General features: G+C 39.4%; 1 protein-coding gene across 3 annotated transcripts in view; it reads right to left on the bottom strand.

Moving 5' to 3' along the window:
• The window catches only part of nlgn2a (neuroligin 2a), a 328,641-nt gene that overhangs the window by 166,032 nt on the left and 139,453 nt on the right, over positions 1 to 23,156 (bottom strand). For 2 of the 3 annotated variants that reach the window (XM_034164052.1, XM_034164050.1), the window contains exon 2: positions 11,614 to 11,667. The exons of the other annotated variant lie outside the window; for it this stretch is intronic. Coding sequence is in view for 1 of the 2 variants with exons in the window: in XM_034164050.1 (XP_034019941.1) it covers positions 11,614 to 11,667 (54 nt within the window). In the remaining variant the exon portion in view is untranslated. The remainder of the gene's footprint in view (positions 1 to 11,613; positions 11,668 to 23,156) is intronic. 3 annotated transcript variants of the gene reach the window in all.

Below are 23,156 nucleotides of genomic sequence, written 5' to 3' on the forward strand. Positions count from 1 at the left end.
AACCCCACTCATATTTAAGACCAATGAAGGACCCACCTCATGGTTTACAGTACAATCAGTACAGTACAATCCAGTTCCTTCATTTTAAAAATATAGCACAAATATAATAATATATTAATGCGTGTTTGGTCATTTAGGAACACCACTACAAGCAGTAACTTTAAAATAAAAACCACCACATCTTCAGCCTTGTAATTTTGCATACTGACAGATACAAGTGAGCACAAGCGAAGCTCGAATTTTAGGCCACGGTGGGATATTTTCATATCATAATTTGCTGCTACTCTCTTATTCATTAGTTTAAATAGGAATGCTGCCACACTGGGGCATTTCTGGACTTATTCAGGCAGAGAGACGTGAAGTCTGCCCCTTGTTTGGATGCGATTTATGAAGCCTTGCTGCTGATTGCAGTCTCCTGGTGGGCACTAAGGCCACTGCTGCTTTGTGAACATGAATATTGTCTCCGCATTGTTTCAAAATGGAGAAATTATCCGTGGAACCACTTAGCTTGTTTTATGTCTGGCACTGCTGTGTGGGTGTCTGCGCTACATGTATCATAATTATCTATTCTACTTTATGTACTAAGCCCATTCTACTGTGTGCACATTATGAAGCAGGGAGTTGCACTTTTAATGGCTTTAAACTCTCAGCATGCTTCCTTTGTTCACTTGCACTGTGCTTGCATATACATTTCCACCTTAAATAAAACGAGCATGGTCTATAAATTAATTAGAGCGTTACTCTGCAATTCTTCCAACACTGTAGCAATGCCTTCTGGGAGGTCTTCTCTGCAATACAATTTGACACTTTTAAATTGCATTTGTTTCAGTGAGCACTTTAAAGTTTATTGATTCGGATTAAATAGACCCACAATAGCTCTTGGCAAACTCGCGGCCAGCGTTGGGGTATTCACTGAGAGGTCCAGAAGTGAAGAGGAGCTGAGCCAGCTTTCGCTGTGGCTCCTCTCGCTCCCTTACAGCCATTACACACAGCAATAAAACCAGCCAACTGCAAAACAAAAAAAACTGTGTTGAGCATTTTCCCCAGCGCTAAGCTAGCTGACAAGTGACACAGCGCCAGTAGCTCTCTTTGCCTGCACCTCTTTCTTTGCAGCGCACTCTCTCGCCCGCTGTTGCGCCTTTTTGCTCAGCACGTGTGGGACAGCACGTTCTCTCGATCTTTTCATCTTCCCTTCACCCTCTCCTCTTCACGTTCTTTGTCTTTTCAAAGAGCTCAAAGCTCAATTAAATCTGTCAGCACGCGACAGTGTAGGTGGACTCGGCGTGATACTGACACAACGTGGGCCGAACGATGAGCTAATGGCGAGCTGTGGCAGCAAATAACCAACAGGCCCACTGAGAGACCGAGCGAGTGGAAGAGAAACGAGACTGAATGCTTGTCATAATGTTAAAATAAAACTGGTCTGACAGCAGCGTTGATTCTTGACTGGAGAAGATTCCCTGACAACTTTCCGCTCTCTTTTTCAAGATGCTGGAACGTATGTGTGATGTTTTGTGTTGCTGTTTTTGGTTTTTCTCCTATTTCTTAAGCATCATTTTCACACTGTGAGTCATTTATTATTGCCTCATTCAATGTTGCTCTGTTGCGCTCTTGTTTCTCCATTCCCATTTTATCATTATTCAATATGCTACTCAATTTTGTCCCTGAGCCATCACATTATTCATTATGAAGCTATTTGTACAGAGTAAATAAAGATGTAGAAAATAGTGAAATCAATGACAGTGTATGCTCGCCACAATTCCTGTGCGGCGGAACAGGAAAAACACCTCCGTGTTGATAACCATTTGTAAAATCCAAGCGGCTTTTGATGGCTTTCAGTGGAGTGAGTATCTGAGAAATTGTTTAACAGTTGGGCATGTTCCAACTTGTCCTTAAGGCTTCCAACAGAGGTGTTTTTCCTGTGGTGGAGCGTCGCGGCGGCTGCGAGCCGACGCTGCAATCCGTCCGCACGTCTTTCATTAAAAAAATCTCCTTTAACAGTGGAATATCCAGATAAAATGCTGAAACCGACTTCTTCTGAAACTTCTCTGTTCTCTCACGACGTCCTGGATCAATAGAGCCTGAAATGTGGAGGTTTTCAGCTTGAAACAGGCTGACGACGGCGCCTGGGAGCGCTGCGTGACGTCCCGCTCCGTGGGAAGTCCTTACAGCGACAGTATCACCTCAAAATCTCCTTCTCAGACAAAGGAATTCCGACGAGGGGCTGGACGACTCCTCCCACAAGGAGTGCTCACAGGCGAATGACGTCACCGACAGGCGTGGAAAAACTCACGCATGCGCACGAGGGTTCAAGCATGTCTGACGTAAAAACGTATGAATGAAATCCATATAGTTTTTGAAAAAATAAAAAGGACCTATATTTTATTGACAGACCTCGTATATCTATTTGTTGTTTAAGCTTCACTTAGGGAAAATTTTGCAAATTAGATGATATACACTTATTAGCAAAAATGAATTGCTGTCACTTCATTTTGGACACTGGTCATTACTTCTGCAAGACTAATACCATGAACCATCTTGCTTGTCAACTCGCGGCACCTACAGGCAACATAAGAAAAAATATAGTTCCTCGACCAGAGGCAAAACTGACTGGCAAAGGATGAAAAGCTGATGTAGGAATGTGTGCACAGCTGGAGGCATGCAGGGTCACCCCCCATACTTTTAATGGGCAGTTTCCAAGCAGTTCCACGACATCTCTCTGGATGGCCCTAATTACACAGAAAAGATCAAACGTGCCATAACGCTATTTTCTAAAATGAAGGAGATTGAGGATTGTGAGTGAGTGCTGTAATAGGAGCAATTTCTGTGTGTGTGTGTGTGTGTGTGTGCTTACATCTTCAAAACACTGAATATCAAAAGATGCAGCACTGCCAGCAGGCCAGTGTCCATTTGTGGAGTTAAAATAAAAAACATATAATAAAGTGAGATAGGAGAAACAAGGGGGAACCAGTGGAACAATTTGAGAGGATGAATTGAGAAAAAAAATGTTTATGTCGAAAAATAGCTTGTATTTGTCCTCTACCATCATGCCATTTAGGACGGAGCATTGTGATGGTATTTTTATGCCTTGCATTTCTTACTTGAACAGGGTTTTGTCTCGGTTATAAAGCCATTCTGGCTATCTGACATCTTTTATTTGGCTCACTGACAAACATAAAGAATCGCAATGTGACTTCTTGTGCAGCTATCATTCTTGTAATGTCTCTGTCTCTTTGTCCATTCCACCTGTCTTTGAATCTCCTTGTCTCTCAGTTAATGTGGGTATTCAGTGTGCGCCAATGGTGCAAGTTATTGCTCAAACTTCCGTGAACTAAAAATAGATTCTGGCATTTAAAACTACTAATTATTTGTCGGGAACACGGCATGCTCAGAATCTGGAGTTCTTATATGCCATGTTCAATTACAGACATTAATTAAAAGCAGATCCAGTAAAGCATGCTCAATCATCCAGGGAGTGGAGAAACACTGCCGCTTTTTTTGCTGAGAATGAATTACAGGCAGTTAATCACAAGCCTGTTTGATACGGAGCCATTGTTTTTCTTTGAGGGTATAGTAACAGTCTCAGTGGAGACAGTAAATTTGTGAGATAGAATTTTACAAGCATTTTGGTCTGTGTTTATTGTTAATGTTGGACCATGCACCCTGCACAGATAAGCATTCTGTTTAAGAGTTGAGGATTATGCTGCTGTGTACAACATCCTGCACAAATTCAATAAGTACTTTTGCAATTATGATAAAACTAAGCATGACTGTTGACACCGCTGAGCTATAAAGGCCAAATCCTGTTCACTGTGGGGTTGGTATTTACTCATAATAATTAAAGTCATTATTTTGTGTACAGTATGTGGTCAACCACATATCTTTTTGAATCTGCTCCTCTAATTTATGTTTGTATGAAAACCTGTATTGTTCTGAATATCAGATGACCCTGATTATAAAACAGCTGACCTTTTTCAAGATATATTTTTGGGAAAAAATCTTCCTGAAGATCATTTTTTTAAAACAAAGAAAACACTAATTTGAAAATAATGCTAATAAAATTACATTTTATGGACAGCCCCTCATTTGTTTGTTCAATCACCTACTGACACACTGTTGCTGTCAGGACCACAATAAGTTTTTCTGATTGCATGCAATATTAACATGTTGTTTTGGGGTCACCATATTCTAAGATTACATTCGGTCACACCATATTTGTTGGCTGCTTGAGAACTGTTTGATGACTGCTGCATTTATCACCTTGATTTTAAAGTCTGCAATATAAGTTGCTGGTTAACTTTCACAACTTTTGTGGTGTGCTTTTTTGGGATGATGGTTGTGTCTCTCAGTCATGCAGCACTGTATCCTAGTTAGAGAGTTTGGTCACTACAGTTCAAGAGGGTACACTTGTTTCTTGTCGGCAGTTGTTGTGAACATATACTGTATATCCTGTAAAAGCTTAGACCCTTCTATCGTGAGAGCAGCATATTGGCCAAGCGGTCAGTGTGCTTGCTTCCAAAGCAGAAGGTACCTGGTTCAACACTACCCATGTCCTTTCTCCATGCAGAGTTGCATCAGGAAGCACATGCAGCGTAAAACTTGCACCAAATCAACATTCAGATCAATATCAAATCAGCTGTGATGGCCCCAAGTGAACAAGGGAGAAGACGAAAGAACTTACTATAATGTATAATATTGTATCCTGAGATTATATACAGAATCATTATCTTTACTAATTAAGCTCTGGTTTCTCCCACGTCCATTGGATTGTTTATCATCGAGGCAACGTATCAAATTATGTACAGGTTTTCACAAGACTTGCTGGAGGGTTGAAGCATGGTCAAAGAAAGAACCTTCCAAAGTTGCTACAAAGCTGGTAAAATCTGTTTCTGTTAACACTGCAAGATTGGGAATTACTTTAATTACCTGCCTCATTATTATTTTACTGAACAGTGTATTGAAGTAATTTGTTACTGAAAGTAAACTTACCATCTTTTATCTTCTTTTTCACATCATAAACTTGATATATGTTCACATTTATAAATGAAAAATTTGTCTTAAATGCTTTTTCAAACGTACATTTCTATAAGATTGCTTCAATTATGTTTGTATGAGCTACAAATGTTATGAAACATTACATTTATCTCTCCAAAACAATAAACTGAAGAAAGACTGGCCATGACATCACAGTTTAAAAACAAAAAAAGGTCTCAGCTACAAATGAATAGTAGAATTGTTTAAAAAAATACTTAATTCAAAATGTTAAAGTAGTGAATTGTTTAGATGAGTTTATACCGGTACACACTCACTCACTTTCAACTGCTTATCCGGGATCGGGTCGTGAGACCAGTACACACAAAGCAAATAAACCCATTATATATGAGTATACTAAAATAAGTCATTACATAAGCTCTGTAGTTTGGATATGATCACAAATGCAGTGCTGAATAACAGTACTTGAAAGTTAAATTAAACCTTTCAACATCTTATTTGATTAATGACACCCAGTATTGAGCAGTAATTAAATACACAGTTGGATCATTCATATTCTTATCACCACTCATGAAGAAAATGGACTACATTATCGGAAAAAAACAGAAAAGCTCAGTTTGCTCAACAACAGGGCAATACCTATGAGCAATAATTGAAAAAATGAGCAACATTTGTTTTCTGAAATGACATTTGTTTTAAAATATTAACAACAAAAGTTTTTTTCTTTAATGCCTATTTTTCTTTCTTTGCTGCTTTGTCACAAAGACCCTGAAAGATAAATTTAATAAGAAACCATTATACAGACATTCTGCTTTAATATGTAAAAATCAAAAAGGTTGATGCCAATCAGAATTTTAAAATGGGGAAGATACAATGAGAGGTGCAGATAACAAAGAATTTTACTGAAGTAGGTTAACAGATTCAGTTTTTTAACTTGCTGCCAAAATATTATTTTCTTATAATTTTGTGACCTCCTCTTTTCTAGTTCATTTTAAGAACACAGATAATAAAAAGGGATCAGAGGAAAGCAGTATCGTTTTATTGTTTTGTGACAGAATCTTTCTCAGTGTCATATAACAGTAAATAAAGTAAAGTCCCTTCGGCTCCTCCCTTGTTTGTACTCAGGGTTGCCACAGCAGAGTCAAGGTGGATCTGCATGTTGAAATGGCACAAGTTTTATGCCGGATGCCCTTCCTGATGCAACTCCACATTACATGGAGAAATGTGGCAGGAACCTTCTGCACTGAAACCAAGTGCAAAAACCACTTGGCCACCACCCCTGAGTCAAATAACAGTAAATTACTATGAAAAATATTTACTGTCTTGGAAAAATGTTACAACCCCCAAATCAGAAGAAGTTGGAATACGAGGCTTGTGACTATGTGAGCGATGAGAAGAAATTCTCATGGTTCCGTTCTACTTACATGCTCTGGTTTATACTGTCTGCGATGGAATAGATGTCAAACTAAATATAAGGATCACTGTGGGGTTGTTTTGTTTGTTTGTTTGTTTGCTTCCCTCTTTTTAAATGTGCATTTTCCAGATCATCCAACTTTTTCTAAATTATTTTATGCTGAATTCATTATCAGGCAGCACAGTGGCCTAGTGGTTAGCACTGTTGCCTTACAGTAAGAAGGTCATGGGATCGATTCCCACCTGTGGCTTTTCTGTGTGGAGTTTGTGTGTTCTCCCAGTGTTTGCATGGGTTCCCAAAGACATGGAGGTGAGGTGAACTGGAAACTTTAAATTGTCCGTAGGTGTGTGTCTGGGTGTGACTGTGTTTGTTTGTCTATATGTGGCTCTGCGACAGACTGGCATCCTGTCCAGGATGTACCCCGCCTCATGCCCTATGACTGCTGGGATAGGCTCCAGCCCCCCGTGACCCTGGAGTAAGCAGTTAAAGATGAGTGAGTGAGTGAGTGAGTGAGTGAGTGAGTGAGTGAGTGAATTCATTATAAAACATATATACCAATCCAAAATGGCGACTTGTATTCTGCCAAATGTTTTAGATATGACGTATGGTACATATTAGACAAATTATCATTATTTTTGACTTTGCAATATAAAACTATAGTGTGAAAAATGTGTACTTTTTGCAATATTGCCAGTGCTGGATGCATTATTAACGCTAAGAATTCTTTCAGACTGTAATTTAGTAATCATTTAGTAGTAATTTAGCCGTCTTTGCGTTGTCAGTTTTCCTTGACAACTGAGAAGCAGCAGTGCATTTTGGGAAATTTTAGTTATACTAATTCCATGTTATTTTTATGCTTGTACTACTTACATATAAACAGTGGTCCCTAGTGGTAAAACATTTTATTTTTGTTACATGTTGACATTTAAGCTGATTTAATGGTATATATTAGTAGGATGTTTTATTACCAGAAATAGAATCTAGTATTCATAACCATCTGTTCATTAGGGTGTAATTATCCGCAACAGCTAACTGATGTGTTTTCATAAGCTTAAAATCAGCTTTTCATAGCTACATGTGAGCAGGACCCCTCATGGAGGCTGCCATACTGCACTGCCATGTTAATCCAGTAGCCCAAAAGGGACATACTTACTCCGTCTTTCGCAGCATGGTCGAAAAAAGAAAAAGAAAAACAAAGAGGAATCAGAGGTTTGCTCCACTGGACCCTGTCTCCTAGTTGCTAGTGTGGGCTAACAAGTTTGGGAAACCTCATTTTTATGAACTGGAGGATCAAATATCTTGGTCATAACAAGAGAAGGCAAGGGAGTATAAATCCCTCTCAACAAAAAAGAAAAAGATGACGGGAAACAAAACAGAGATAGCAACAATATAATGCAGTCTGCAACTTCATCACTGGATGTCAGCAAATTCTACACACTGTTGCTTTAATTATAAAAGCCATAATAATGCACATGACAGTTACAGCATTACAGCACAATGATTGCAGTGTTTATCGTGCTTTATGTGACCGTCATCTTCATAATTTTGTATGGTCTAAAAGCAGGTAAGTTGTTTGGTTGTGATTTAATGTTGCAATAAATCACTGAATGCAGTGTGCTGTCTGCCATCAGTAAATATCAAATTGATTTTGATTGCACATTTCATTTTAAGTGCATGTGTGTGTGTCAGAGAGAGGCCTCAGGTTTTGGGCCTCAGGTGGCTGCAGCTTGTTTCTGTTCAGAGTTGACCCTTCCCTCCTCTCGCCCTGATTTAGCTTGATCCGGCTCCGTTTTGTAATCCTTTCCACTCAATATGCACATATATGCACCGAGCTTTGCTGTAAACTCTAACAATCTCAGTGAACATTGTCTCAACACTGAGCAGCCCTGCAGCTCAATAGCCTTTCGCTCCCACACCTGATGTGGACCTCTGCTGCTGAATGAAATAATTTAACAGGTAATAATTCCTTGGTGGTGGTCATGAATGGACTGCTTGTACATTTTACTTGTATAGAAAAGGTTGTGAATAGGCTTGGGATTTTCTGTGAGGCTGAGAATAAGCTCCTTCAAATCATGTCAATTCTGCAGAGAGAGGGGCTGAAAGAATGAGAGCAAAACAAAAGAACTCAATTCTACCAACACCATTATCAGATTAAGACTGTACTTGAACTTTCTAGGGGCTTTTAAAGTCACCTAATATTTTAAGACTACAATGCCACTGGAGAGAAAAATACTGGGAGCTGACAAGGAAGGCAGAACTGTGTCAAAAATGCCAGTTATGAAGCAAACAAGCTCCAAAACACAATGCAAAGTGTCTAAACATCAAATAATAAAGCATAGCTATAAAAGACTATACAGAGACATCTTGTGGGACCACCATTGCCTTTAAAACTAAGTTCATTTGGACCCTCAGCTAAGATTTACTAATAAAAAGTGACTGAAAACTGTAATTTGACGAAAATCAATGATGATGAAGGTGTCACGATGAAGTTGACGAAAATCAATGATGATGAAGGTGTCACAATGAAGTCCAGCATGCAGGGGAAACACTGCTTGTTTTTTGCAACTGCAACCGCAAAAAGCTGCACTGATTAAGATGAAGATGAAGGGAATTTATTGTCATTGTGCATACAAGGATTCATACAACAAAACTTGTCCTCGGCATTTATCCCATACTAATTACAGTTAGACACAATCTAACCAATAGGAGCAGTGGGCAGCCAAAGTCTGGCCCCCGGGACCAACTCCAGATGTAGAGACAATGTCTTGGTCAAGGGCAGGAAAAGGGATTTCCACGAGAATCACACAGAGACACCTGGAGTAGGCCAAGGGGATGTCCACGTTTCACCTGGCTGCAGCAGATACAAGGTTACTTTCTAGAGGTGGGGATGGAGCCGGTTGCTATCCAGGACCCAAGGCAGTTCCTTGGTGTGTTAGATGGTCCAAGACTTGACTTGATGACTTCCTGAACTCAGAAATCACAAAATGATCTGTGTGTCTTGAACTTTTTGGGAGAATCATTTGTCTCAGTGCCCTAAGAGATTAAGAGCCACCTGTGAAGACCTTATCAGTCATCCAGTACCTAGTTAGAGGTGTTTGGTGATGCCAATATCTTTGCAGAAGAATGAAGGTCAACGTCTTTAAGGTGTTGGTGTTTACTGTCACACTGAACAGTTGTGAAACTTGGATGCTAACTACTGAAATAATCTGACGAACCTTGGGTGATGCTGGAATGACATTGTGGCAAATGAACGATTACTCTGGGAGATATAGATAAGGTGTACTATTTGCATTGTGTGGGAACATCAGCTACAACATCAAGGCCATGTGCTGCACTTTTCTGAGCATTAACCTGCATGCATGTGCTTCAGTACTGAGGACCCCAGCAACTAGAAAAGGCTAAGTGGATGCCCAAGTAGCATTTAGCTGCAGTAGATGGCTACATTTGGGAGGCGGGGATGGACTGCAGGTCTGCCTTGGTGGTTGCCATCGAGGACCCAGGGCAGTAATGTGGTGGAGCACAAGCATATGCTCCAAAACTGGATGTTCAGCTGAATACTCTTCAGTATGTTGACAACTGACATTTTTTCAAGATTTTACAACAGTTTAATGAGATTTTTGGGGTCGGTCTGACTGAAATCAAAGCTCTACTGAGTGGACCAAAGGTGTTTGTTCGATACACTGAACAAAAGAGAATCTGACAGGTGAGTAACATTACTAAAGCACTGATTATAGAGAATGGGAGGAGCCAAAGACGTTGAGTTGAGGTGTTGGAAAATGAACTGTGATTGTTTTCCATGATCGTTGTTTATGGTCATGACACCACTTTGCTGTCATGGAGCACTAAAGCTTATCACCCAAGAAGAAAGATCCACAGCCAGATAATGTTCTAGAACCAGCACCATTCAATGTGTACATAACCAATAACCTATAATATACTCATCATAATACATCACCGGAGTATCTATTAAAAATACAAACATGTAACTATTAGTAAACAGTTGTTAAGATGATCTTAATTAAGTTCAAATGGATTTTGATAGAGGTATACATTTTATAATGAGCAGTGCTCTTGTCCTTTTCTTTTTATATAAGCTATATTTAGCAGATGCCTGAGTTTTATCATGCACCATTTGGGAATGTGACAGTGAGTCGGTGCGCTAGGATTAACTGTTCCCAATCAAATAAGGTCAACTCTACACTATAATTAAGGTTGAATGCCATATTTAAAGAGTAGGAAATGGTCTTGACTGTGCCTGACTACTTGTGTTAGTGACTGCAGTGGTGCAAAAAGTTGTGCCTGTGCTTGCGTGTTTGATTGCCAAGAAAATCCTCCTGTGTCAAACGTCCAAGTTAAAAAAAATAGCCCAAATCAAAGAGCAAGAAAAAGATCCACCCTGACAGCCCTCGAAATGGCACAAAGAGAAATATGTATCAAAATATCATCAGACAGTTTTATTTCCCTTTAAGAAATAAGTTCAAAGATAACAGAGCAGGAGATAAAAGTGCAGCTAAAATCTTCACAGTGTGTGTATCACAGGTTTGACATAAATTAACAACAGGATGTGACTTCTCCTAGCAGGCCAAACTCTTCAAAAGAGGGTAAACATGTCCTTGAAAGTCCTTTATTTTCTGTTTTGTTTTTTTTATTAAATTTGATATTATCATTGACTTTGAATACAGCTACCTTAATAAAATGTTTGTGTAACTCTTAATAGGACTCTCATCCTTGGGCTGGAGAGTGAAGTGCAATAATAATGCACCTCTGATTGTGTAAGCTGGTCTCAATAGGTGCTTTGTGCTGCAAAGTAGTGACAACAAAATCGCTATGGGGACGCCAATGTGAGCGGGCCAATATACTTTCAAGGGCACAGTGAAGATGATGACGTCCATCAGTGAAGAGCTGGAGGCGGACATCTGGAAATAACACACAACCGACTGCAGATGACTTTAGAATGAACGGAATCTGATGTTCCATTAAGCAGGCATTACGATAATCCGAGGTTAGACAGGGCTAACGATGTGCACGGGAACGACAGCTTTTTAATTGCAGCCGTCTCCACGTACACTCAAGATTTCACATTCGAGGTCCCACCTCTTGTGCGTGTGTGTGTGTGTGTGCGAATGTGTGTGTGTGTGTTTTCCACTGTAAACTCCCCAAAAAGACTTCAAAACAAGAAAAAAAGGAAAAACATGCAACAAAAATACCTTCGTCTCGAGGCTTGTTCGTTGAAGATTCATCGTGTTTTTTTGTGAGCGGACCTAGGGTTAAGAAAAAAAGGGGGGAAAAAGAGAAAAGAGAAAATTCAAAAAAGATTACTGGCAAAAAAAAAACGTAAAAAAAGAATGTCAAAAAAGAAAAGAAGCAAGAGCAAAAAAGGACAAATCAGCAAGAGTTCATGTTTGCTTTAGTGTGTTTTTCTGTAAAAAGAGTAAAAAACAAAAAACAAAAGGCATCACAGACACAGATTTATTACAAGAAAAGACACAAGATCAAAGAAAGCTGTTTGGGTGCGAGTTTCACCGTTGCCCCCCTGCAGGAGAAAACGCCCCGTTGTTGTCGTATTCCTCTTTGCCTCCTTTAAACGCTCCCTGTGTCTAACGTTTGGGAGGTGGGTGCAGGGGAAGAAAAAGGGAACGTGGAGTATTAAGGAGCGCGGTTTGAAGACCAGGACCCGCCCCCTTTCGTCACATCGTATAATCAGAAAAAAAGACAGGACGGGATGGGAAAAATTGCAAAGAAGGGTTTGGGTCCTGATACTCAAAAGCCCCAAACTCTTATGAAGACATTTCAAAGGTGATGTCATCTCACCTTTATTACTCAACCAGACTCTTTTAATTAGACAGCTGCTAGCCAGGAAACAGACAGTGACACTTTAATAGGAACAGGCATGTTAAATATGTTTTGCACGTTGTGTCAGAGGATGAGCGTGCGTGTTATTTGCTACGGTTTTGTGTTCCCTGGGCATTTAAATGATGTCAGTCTGAAATGAAGAGGAAGCCCGATGCTAATCCTGAGGAGGAGTGTAATATAATGTGATCCCTGTCTGCATGCTGGGCTTTATTGCTAAATCAAAACAAAGGACACTCCCCCGCTCCCCCCCACCCCCCCTCCACACACCCCTTTCCTTTTTCGATAAAGGTATGGAGGTGCATGACTACCACCAAATGGGTTCTAACCCTTAAATCTGCAACTATTCTTCAAAGCTTCATCTCACAATCAGGAAAGCAGGTGTTAGCCCCCCCCCCCCCCAAAAAAAACGCTACAAAATTACCTTTGATGGCATCATCCTTACTCCTGCCGCTCACTTCCTAGACGTGTGATTCATGAATGTGTCGCCTAAAATAGAACCCAAAAAGCTCCGTTGGAAAAATGTTCCAGGTTGTATCAGAAAGAAACCAGCCAATACTGGTAAAAAAAAAAAAAAGTGAAAATATTCTGTGGTATACTAAAGTAGATTAACCTGTACACTCCTCCTCCAAAGACCTGTTCCTCAGAAGCATTTGATGTTGCTTAGGATCCGTTTGTGGATTTGGGATCCTGTTCTTAGATGAGGTTTTTTCAACATTTAGACCACATCAACAGATAAAGGGATGGAAGTCACTTTGAACTGGAAAACGTATGGCACAATGTGGCACTTTTACTCTGGAAAAAAAAACAAACTGATGTATGTAAAGAAGATGAGTGAGGGAAGCCACCAAGTTAGTGTGCCAACTGTGGACTCAAAAGCTAATTAAGAGGAACCAACCATGAACTTTTGGTGTCAACTAGAGGTATATGCACTCAGTGCTTTCCTAGTCATCAAAGAGAGTAATTAGAAATGATTTCTACCCATGTAACTGTCATTTCTGTCAACAGAAACTGATAACTGTTTGCACTAGCAGAGGCAAATGCTGTTTTTTATAAAGAAGACTGAACAGAAGTCAGTGTTTCAAATTCAAATTTCTCAAAGGTTGTACTTGATCTTCATGAAAGTACGACATGGTCTTAACCCTGAAACTTTGTCGGCTAATTCCACTCTGCAAACTCAGTTGTAGGCAGATTATAATGTTTATCAGATGATTTTAGAGAAGAATGCAACGTTTCTTCTCAGAAAAGCTCCTAATGGACATTTTGGAATAAATTCATTGTTTTACTGGAATTTCTACTCTGTCCCGGCTTTAGCGCAGGCTATTATAACCGTTTACGTGTACCTGTGCATATAATAACTTGGAAACGGGAAAGCATGTTTCCACCAAACTTGGTAGGAATATTCCTTGTTTGAATGTCTCCAGACAATTAAGTTTTTGAGCAGGTCAAAGGTCAAAGCAGTCAAAAATGTAGTCCAAAAAAACAAATTCTCCAAGATATCTCTGCAACCGATAGGGCTCAGGTGATGATCTAAAAGTTTGTATCGATCAACGCATCATTTGTAATGACATGCTATGAGTGATGTGCTAATGAAGACACGTTACCAAATATTACGCAGTGCAGTATGACGTATGCACAAAGGGTATGCAGTGTCCCGCCAGTGTCTTTTTTCATTAAGGCATTGACTTTATGACAAAAACAAGATCATTCAGGCATTTAGTCAATCTCCAAAAAAGTTTTCTTCACAACCACAAGACAGAGGTTGCTATTTTTCCAGACATATTAAGGCAAACTGTCTTTTGCTGTATTTTCTATGACAACAATTTCCTTTAATTTTTGTCAGAATCTCAAAATGACAGAGGTACAGCAGTCATGAGCTCACATAATAATTAAGTGGTATTACATGTAAAAATGACATTAAAAAGTTGTTAAACTAAAGCTGCCCATCAAAGAAACATTGGCAACTGTTTATTGAAAAAAAAAAAACCCTCACCCCCACCGCCCCCCAAAATCAAGCAACTATTACAGGCCTGGCGGCGTGCTGTGAAAAAGAGCACAAACCAACATGACACTTTTTTTTTTTGCAACGACAAAGAACCAGGTCGACTAAAAGCAGGATCCCCCACCCTTTTCTGTCATTTTCGTTCTCTTTCTCCCCAATCAAAGGAGCTGAATCAACGGGAGCGCGTGCAGTTTGACAGAGCACCGTGCTCCAACCATCAACCCCCAACCTCTCACATACACACCGAATACACCAGCAGATAACAAAACAACAATAAAAACAGAGAAATAACCCTACAAAATACAACGGGAACATATACAACACCGTACACACTAATGTACAGAGGACAAATGGGGACTGACTTCAGGGGAGTGGAAAAAGGAAGAATAAAGAAAAATTCAGATTTATATGATTTTTTTTAACCAATCCATTTTTCACTGATTGAATACCCTCAAATGTATACACGAGGCCTCAGAGTTTTCTCTTTCTCTCTATTTGTCCTTTCTTTTGTTCTCTTCTTTGCAAAGAAGGGATGTTTTTTCCTTCTATACCTTTGCATTTTGCAGCATCTGTGTAGCAGTGGGTGGCGACTGCGGATTACACTGAAACCAGTCACGTATAGGTTTCAGCTTCAGCTCCACTTCTCTCAATGGCCACACACAATGACAATTTTTTGTAATCTATCCTGTTCGCACCATTACAATAGAGTTGAGATGGAACAATCAACATGTGCTTGTAGTGCCGATTGTTAACTTTAGGTTGACTGGTTGAACAAAAATACTGTATTAACTATTTAGGAATTACAGCAAATTTTAAACAGTGTCCCTTCATTTTCAGAGCCCATAAGTGATTAGACAAACTAAATATAAGGATGTTTTCATGCAAATAATCACCTTTACAGTCAGTTTTCTTTGGACAATTTGTATAAAAAATACAAGCAGTACAATACTGCGTTGTAGGCAAATTCCAAAAACTGAGTTGCAAGGAGCAGAGAAGTAAAGGTAGCCAGCAAGTCTGCTGCACCACCAGTTATGGAGGGTCATTATAAACTGGAAGAGAAACTGATTGTCTTAAAAATATGTGAAATCTTCTCTTCAGTTTGCCTGAGGCACAGACCTGATGTGTTTTCTTGGAGGCCAATTCTTTTGCACTCCACCATGAAGTTAAAAATAGTCCTTATATTTAGTTTAAAGCTGCAACAATTAATCTATTATTAGTAGTAACAGATTATAATAGTTTTGAATCTAAATTCTCTGATTTCAGCTTCTTAAATGTGAACATTTTCTGGTTCCTGTTGTGGGCTGCCCTCAGTCTGTGCCCCTTTGTTAAGTGTCATTATGTTCTGTATGTGTCCAGGTTCTTTCTGTGGGTGGTATGCTGTGCTCTGTTCCCTGTCTGTGTCTGTTGTCCTGTTGGCCTGTCCCCTGTCTGGGTCCCCATGTTCCACTCATGTGTCCTCACGGTTCAGGCTTTTCATGTCTCCCTGTTGCACTCGGTCACATATTTAGTTCCCCATAGTTTTCTTCTTTTGGTTTAGCAATGTAATTTTGGTCTTTGCTGAGTTCTTGTTATAGTTTGTGCGTTGCTTGTTTTCTTATTTTATTCTAGCCTTGAGGTTCGTTTTGTACTCTCTCACTTTGTACATGTTGAGTCACACATGTTTTTCTTCATGTATTATAGGTTTGTGAGTCCACGGTCTCTCTGTGTTTTTGGTTATTGTTATACGTGTTGTAGGTCACCTTGTTTTCTGATGATTTCTACATGTGTCGTTTGTTCCTGCTTCCTTAATTTCACACACCTGTGTTTTGTTATCGTTTGGTATTTAAGCCTGCTTCATTCCTGCATCACTCGCTGGTTCATTCTCCCAGACTCGGATTGTGAGTATCAGTACGTTTTTTTGGATTTTCCTGTCTTACTCCGCGTTAACCGTTTCTCTGCTGGTTGAGTATTTCCTGTGTGATTTCTCTCTGTCTGATTTGCCACCTGTTCCATCCCGTGATTTGCAAGTTTGGGTTTTGCCTCTCTCTGCCCGCATCCTGGTCTATGTTTTTTTGTGGTTTTGGCTCGAGGTAGTTTTTTCACTGTTGGTGTGGACCGTTTCACATGTGTTTTTGGGAAGAATAAATCACTGGTGTTTTTCACTACTCCCTTTTCTGGTCACTGTTTGCATTTGTGGGTTCACTTCAAAACTGTCATCACAGTTCCTTTGCTCCTCTCCGAGAGTAACCATAATGTCTCTGGGTTGTGGATAAAACAAGACATTTGAAGGCATTATCTTGGGATCTGAGAAACACTGATCAATATTTTTCATCATTTTATGTATGTACCAAGCAACAAACTGATTAATAAAAAATATAATTACTAGATTAATTGGTATTGAAAATAACAGGTATTTGCAGTCCTATAAAACTATGTACGGGAAAATTCTACAAGTACCACTGTTAAAACTACATCAGTTTCACCTCTGAAATTTTTTGTTCTGATAGATACAGTTAAGGACTAGTGAACCTACAATTTTGGCAGAGTTGGACATCTTTTAACACCACAAAAATGTTGCTTGTGTAGAATTTTTGCTTACTATAGGGCCACTAAGGCTACTGTGGCTTGTTGCCAGTGCATCTGAAAATTATTCACAATGCTTCATTTTGTCCACATTTTGTTATCTTACAGACTTATTCCAAAATTAATTTTTCTCCCCAAAATTTTACTCACCCCATACTGACATGAAAAGAAATCACATGTACATAAGTACATGAAAAATGTATTTTATTTTATTTTTGGCAAATTTATTTTGAAATAAAAAAACTAAGAAATCACATGTACATAAGTATTTACACCCTTTTCTCAATACTTTGTTGATGCACCTTTGGCAGCAATTTCAGCCACAAATCTTCTTGAATATGATGCCACAAGCTTGGTGCACCTATCTTTCGGCAGTTTGGCTCATTCTTCTTTGCAGTACCTCTCAAGCTCCAACAGGCTGGATGAAGAGCCACAGCCATTTTCAGATCTCTCCAGAGATGATCAATCAGTTCAGGTCTGGGCCCTGGCTGGGTCACTCAAGGACATTCACAGAGTTGTCCTGAAGTGACTCTTTTGATAGAGTGTTCTGGAGCAGGTTTTCATCCAGGATGTTTTCTCCAAATATTGACGCCTGGCATTCACACCAAAGAGTTCAAGCTTTGTCTTATCAGACCAGAGAATTTTGTTTCTCATGGTCTGAGAGTCCTTCAGGTGCCTTTTGGCAAACTCCAGGTGGGCTGCCATGTGCCTTTTACTAAGGAGTGGCTTCCGTCTGCCCGCTCTACCATACAGGCCTGATTGGTGGGTTGCTGCAGAGATGGTTGTCCTTCTGTAAGGTTCTCCTCTCTCCACAGAGGAATGCTGGAGCTCTGACAGAGTGACCATCGAATTCTTGCTCATCTCCCTGACTAAGACTCTTCTCCCTAGATCACTCAGTTTAGCCAGGGGGCCAGCTCTAGAAAAGATCCAAAATGCTATTTATGGATGATGGAGGCCACTGTGCTCATTGGGACCTTCAAAACAGTAGAAATATTTTTGTGTCCTTCCCCAGATTTGTGCCTCGAGACAATCCTGTCTCAGAGGTCTACAGACAATTCTTTTCACTTCATGCATGGTTTGTGCTCTGTGATTTCTTAGGGTTTTTTTTTTTTTTTTTGCTGTTGTTTGACAGTGTGAAAAAACCTTTTTCATACTGTCATTATGGGGTATTGTGTGTAGAATTTTGAGGGAAACATGAGAAGCACTATGAATGTTAACTTTGTTTCCATGTTAACTTTGTTACATCACATGTTAACTTTGTTTCCACGATTCCCACTTTGTGATGAAACCAATGTTCCTGGCTGAGAGTTTATAGTCCGCCAAGCTGAGTAAACTTCAAATTGTGTGAAAACAATGTTTTTTTTGTTGTTGTTGTTGTTTTGTCCCAACTCAGAATGAAATACTGGGGGACCATCCATCATAAAAGTGGAGCACTTTGATTGATGTTCATCTACGTCCTTTTGCTGTTTCTAATCTCCTCACATTGGGTTTCTGGATGTTTTTGCAGGAATGATCTCAGACAAAAGCGAGTGCCATCTTTCACCATGGTAAATTTGTATGTCAGTGATGGCTGTTTGTTGATCAGTAATAAAATGCAACAGAATAAAATGCAACAGGTGCTGCCACACATCATACACATAAATGGGTTTAGAACAATACTTCATAATTCATGGCATTCAACCTGATCCCCCACATGTTCACCAAGACTTCTGACTATGAGGCAGAAATGTCAATATTAGATATTTCTCAAGAGTCAGTTAATTCAGTTGTTAATCCTTTTTTAATTAATCTCACTTCTGGTATCTGTGCAGTTGTTCCTTTAAAGAAAACAAAACGTCAGTCTATCAACTCAAATCATCCACCACACTATGGAGCAAAATTGGGTTCTGGAATGCAACCACTCAGACAGACATCCAGTCGACCCCCATGTAGTCAATCCCCATGTGTTATCAGCTGGCTGCTCCAGCTACATGGTGATCAGCCGGTCCTCATGGGTGACTCTTTGGACTTTTCCAGTTGCTGGGATCATCAGTATTGTAGCACCTACACAATACATCATGTTCATGGAATGGCCAAAGTGTTACAGATGGGGGTGTTCCCTCAAAATGCCAGAACCATGCCTCATTTACGCCACCCTCAGTAAATGTTTGTTTGACACAATATTATTCCAACACTACCAAAGTATTATCTGGAAAGATGCTACCAAAGACATCCAGTACTCGCTTTAGAGCATTGATTAACGTCCTGGTTTCATAACAGTACAGTAAGACTGTGATGATTGAGTCCAGGAAATCACCAGTTAATTGTGGATTAACTGGAACTAAAGGATCAAATTATCAATAGCTGCTGAAAATAAGAAGGTACTCCCCCTCCCCCCGCCTCACAGAAAAACATTAGGAAAAAAAATGGGGTATTCTTATATTCACAGACTAGACTTTTGCAAGTCAACATATCTGCAACAGTATGTGGTGCCAAATAAACGTGAAACAAATGTGCCCCACATGACTAAAGCAAGTTGACTTTCAAACTTGCTGGAGGAGCAGCTGGATGGAGTCTAAGTGTGCAATTTTTAATCACTGTATGCATTTAAAGCTTCTTCTCAGCAGGTTTTATTTATTTTTTGTTATTTGTTTTTGATTTTTTTTTTACACAAAACTCACACAGAGCAATTTCGAAAACGAAAAACCTGGGATGAAACCCTCAACCGTGCAATGAAATTGTTGTTGTTCCAGGACACAAACACGGGGCCTGCACAACTGAGAAGTAATGACGCCAACTTTATGCCAAAGTTAAGCTCTTGTCAATAAATGCAGCATAGTCATCAAACAACTTTCAAGCAGCCATAAAATACAGCACGACAGTGTAATATTAGAAGAACGCAAGCACAGTCTTAAAAATGCTAACAATCTAACTGTGGAGCTTCGAAAAGATTGACAGGCAAGTGTGTCAGTACATGGTTAAAAAAAGAAATTAAGAACTATTCATAAAATGAGTTTTTATTTGCATTATTTTCAAATAATAACACTTCCTTTTAAGAAATAACTACTTGGTATTCAAAATGTCTTTTAAACAAAGTGTCTTGAAAAAAAAAATTCATCATAATCAGGGTAGTCTGATATTGCGAAAAATATGGTAGGTAGAAGTGAATCCTGTTGACAGTGGCCCTGGAGACCACCTTTACCAGCAGAGAGCAATGTAATATCCCATAGTTGTTGCAAACCAGGGGATCCCCCTGTCCTTTCTAGACAACAAAACCCATGTTAACATCATCTAACCTATATTGATATTTTGAGGCCAAATATTATGTGTGTTTATCTGTCTGCTGATGTTTCTGTATGGCTTGACACACAGCTTTTTGTAGACAGCTCCAGCTTTGTGTCAGCTATTCTGATTCTACCAGAACCATAAATACTGCTAGTGTTAAAATAAAAACAACACTTCTCATATCTTGTGTGGAACAGATCTGAATTTAACACAAACACTCATTTCAAACTGAGTCAATGCATACCACAAGTTTAACCAAACAAAGTATGCCGAGTATGATGTTGTACCTCTCAGATCCAGTTTTCCTACTTTTTTTTGTGAAAAAATGCTTTCTTCTTTAAGATTCTTAAAATTTTTTTCATCCTGCAGTAACATGGCCACCGTCACCATAATGGCATCTCTGAAAGTACATATGTAACACGTGGTACATGTTAGCATGCAATGAGTTGTTCTGCTGTGATTTATGAGTAAATGTCATTTTGTCTGGCAGCTTGTCAGTTAGTGATTATCTTGAATAACGGGATGCTTTGTCAAGGCTGCACATGTACAATTACTTCAGGAAATCTTCTTCACCTCTGTGCATGTGAAAGGGAGTATGATTGCACCTTCTCCATTTCCGGCATTGTCAGGACGAGGCTGCTTTTGTGTGGATGTTTGTGTAACAGAGTAGAAGTGCTTCCGTCGACAAGCACACGTGCTGCCAATCTTCTACAGCAATATGTGCACGTTTGTGAGTGGTGCGTGAGCGGATTAAAGAGGAGAAGTTGAGATGACTTCAAACAGCTTTGAAGTCTATATTTTGGTGTCCATATGACTGACAGTTCAACTGATGTTCTCATTTAATCTTCAGAATCAGCCTAAATGGATTTATAGAATAGTTATTCACCTTGTCACAATTTGTTTTTTGCTGCTCCCGAATCATCACGTCTCAATTCAGCTGCCTCAGTTAATCTGCATGAATTGCACAGATCTTCATCAGACAATGGAAAAATACAATGAAAATTCCTGAAAACTGGAGAGAGTTAAAAACAGCATCAAACAGCAGGAGAAGAGTCATTCAAAATATCAACAATAATTAAGCATTGGGACCCAAAATCTGACATTGATCTCAAAATATAAACACTGACCCTCAACCAATCCAACAACTTTGGTTGAAACAGGACCAAATCAAATCAAGAGGTACATAGAGCAGAAAAAAAACACAAAGTGCTCATATGAAAAGGTAAAAAGGTAGGTAAAAACTCATTTTGCACTATATGACCCCTGTAATAATGGTCTCATTTGATCAAGCTGTTTAACTTTCACGTTTGCAGCCTGAAAGTTAAAACCTGGATGAAAAACTTCAGATTTTCCTTCTATATACACAAAATCTAACCACATTTTCCAACATCATGGAGGTCATTCAGCGCTACAACAGCAAACATGTCCTCCTCATTCACTACCCTTAACAAAAACGGGTGAAAATCTGGTGGCTGAACATTTTGGACCATGTTTTTAATGAACACTGAAAAGAAGAAAAATGGCCATGGTCATCACCTCTGTATGTAATGATTTTTGGCAAATCTGCCACCATCAGGAGCCAATCACACCTCATCTCAATTACACAAAATGTCAAACAAATGCATCATTGGCTGTTTTCTGACAAGCTAATGTTAGATTTGTTTATTTAATGAGATCGGAGCAAACCTGCTGGTTTCCCACAAACAGCTGTCAGAAACAGGCAGCAGGCTGTCACGTCCATGTATAAAGTGCACGTGATGTGAGACTGTGTTTGCGAGTGACAGTTAAGCCGGGACAGACACAAAGATAGCAACGAGGGAAAACCACTTGGAAAAGAAGCCGATCCTGTTCAAAGGTGGCAGCTGGAATAACTTTAAACTGTCGAAGACAGATGACATAAAAACCAAAAAGACTTTTGTTACTGATGAAAAAGTAAACCCACCATGACAATTTCAGCTGACACTCTTGTACAAATTTTTGCCCGTTAGAGTCAGTGGTTCATTTATATTTATTTAATGCACAATTTCAGTTACATGAACAAACCAAAGGTTTCACCTGTCAGCTGGTGTTCACTGTTCATCCACATTTGGCAGCAGCAAATGTCACTGTTCTTTACTCTTTCTCCTTTATTCCATCACTTGTAACCTGTTGTGCTTTTCTGTGGAAACCCATTTTTCTGCCTACAATTTCTCTTTTAATCTACCCTCTTTTTCCCTCTTCACCTCAGTTTCTCAGCTCTTCACACACTATTGTTCCCTTTCTCCCTTTTTTTTGCACATCATCTTTTCTCTCAGCTGCACTCTTGTTGCCTTTCTCTCCTCGTTTTCAGTCCCCTAGTGTCCCATTCTGAAGCCTGAGAATGGGAGGCAGAGAAATATTGATCCAAACTGCCTGAAGAGAAAGATTCAAGTAGACCAAAAGAAAAAAAAAAAGAGGAAAGAGGGATGCTGACATGGAGTTTTTAAAAAAATAAAACATCTACAAGAGACAGAAAGCGGGTGGTTGGATTTCCTTTCAGAAGGGAATTCTGTGAAAGATTAAAAATGAGCCAAAAATGCATAAAATAACGAAAAGTATTTTAACATGACAGCAGTGTCAGCGCTTTATTGTGAAAGGGTGAATGTTAACACAACTTACCAAGAATCAGACTTTAAAAAAAATAAACATATTTTGTCTCTATGTTGTTTGCAACGATGCACATCCACTTGTGGATCACGTGTGGTGAAGTTTTTAGAGTCTCCATAAAATCCAATCATATTCAACTTTGAAACGTGCAGTTCAAATTTGGTGAAAAATCCAATTTTGTTCAATTTATTCACAGGAAAGTGACACATGGGCGCATGATCTGCTGATTTTTGTCCTTGCTGCCAGCAGGCTTTAATAAAGTAATCTAACACATTTTCTGTGCTCTGTGGGTGTGCAGCATTGTGGTGCTGCAATCAAACTCTAAACAGAGATGTAATAAGTAGGTGCTAAGTTACAGCAGCACAGCGCCAAACCAAATCTACACGGTGCGAAATGAAGTGGCATTGCACAACTGCATAATTCGGAACAAAATTTAATCTTCTTTTT

This window comes from Thalassophryne amazonica, chromosome 23 (assembly GCF_902500255.1).
Source record: "Thalassophryne amazonica chromosome 23, fThaAma1.1, whole genome shotgun sequence".
Classification (NCBI taxonomy): domain Eukaryota; kingdom Metazoa; phylum Chordata; class Actinopteri; order Batrachoidiformes; family Batrachoididae; genus Thalassophryne; species Thalassophryne amazonica.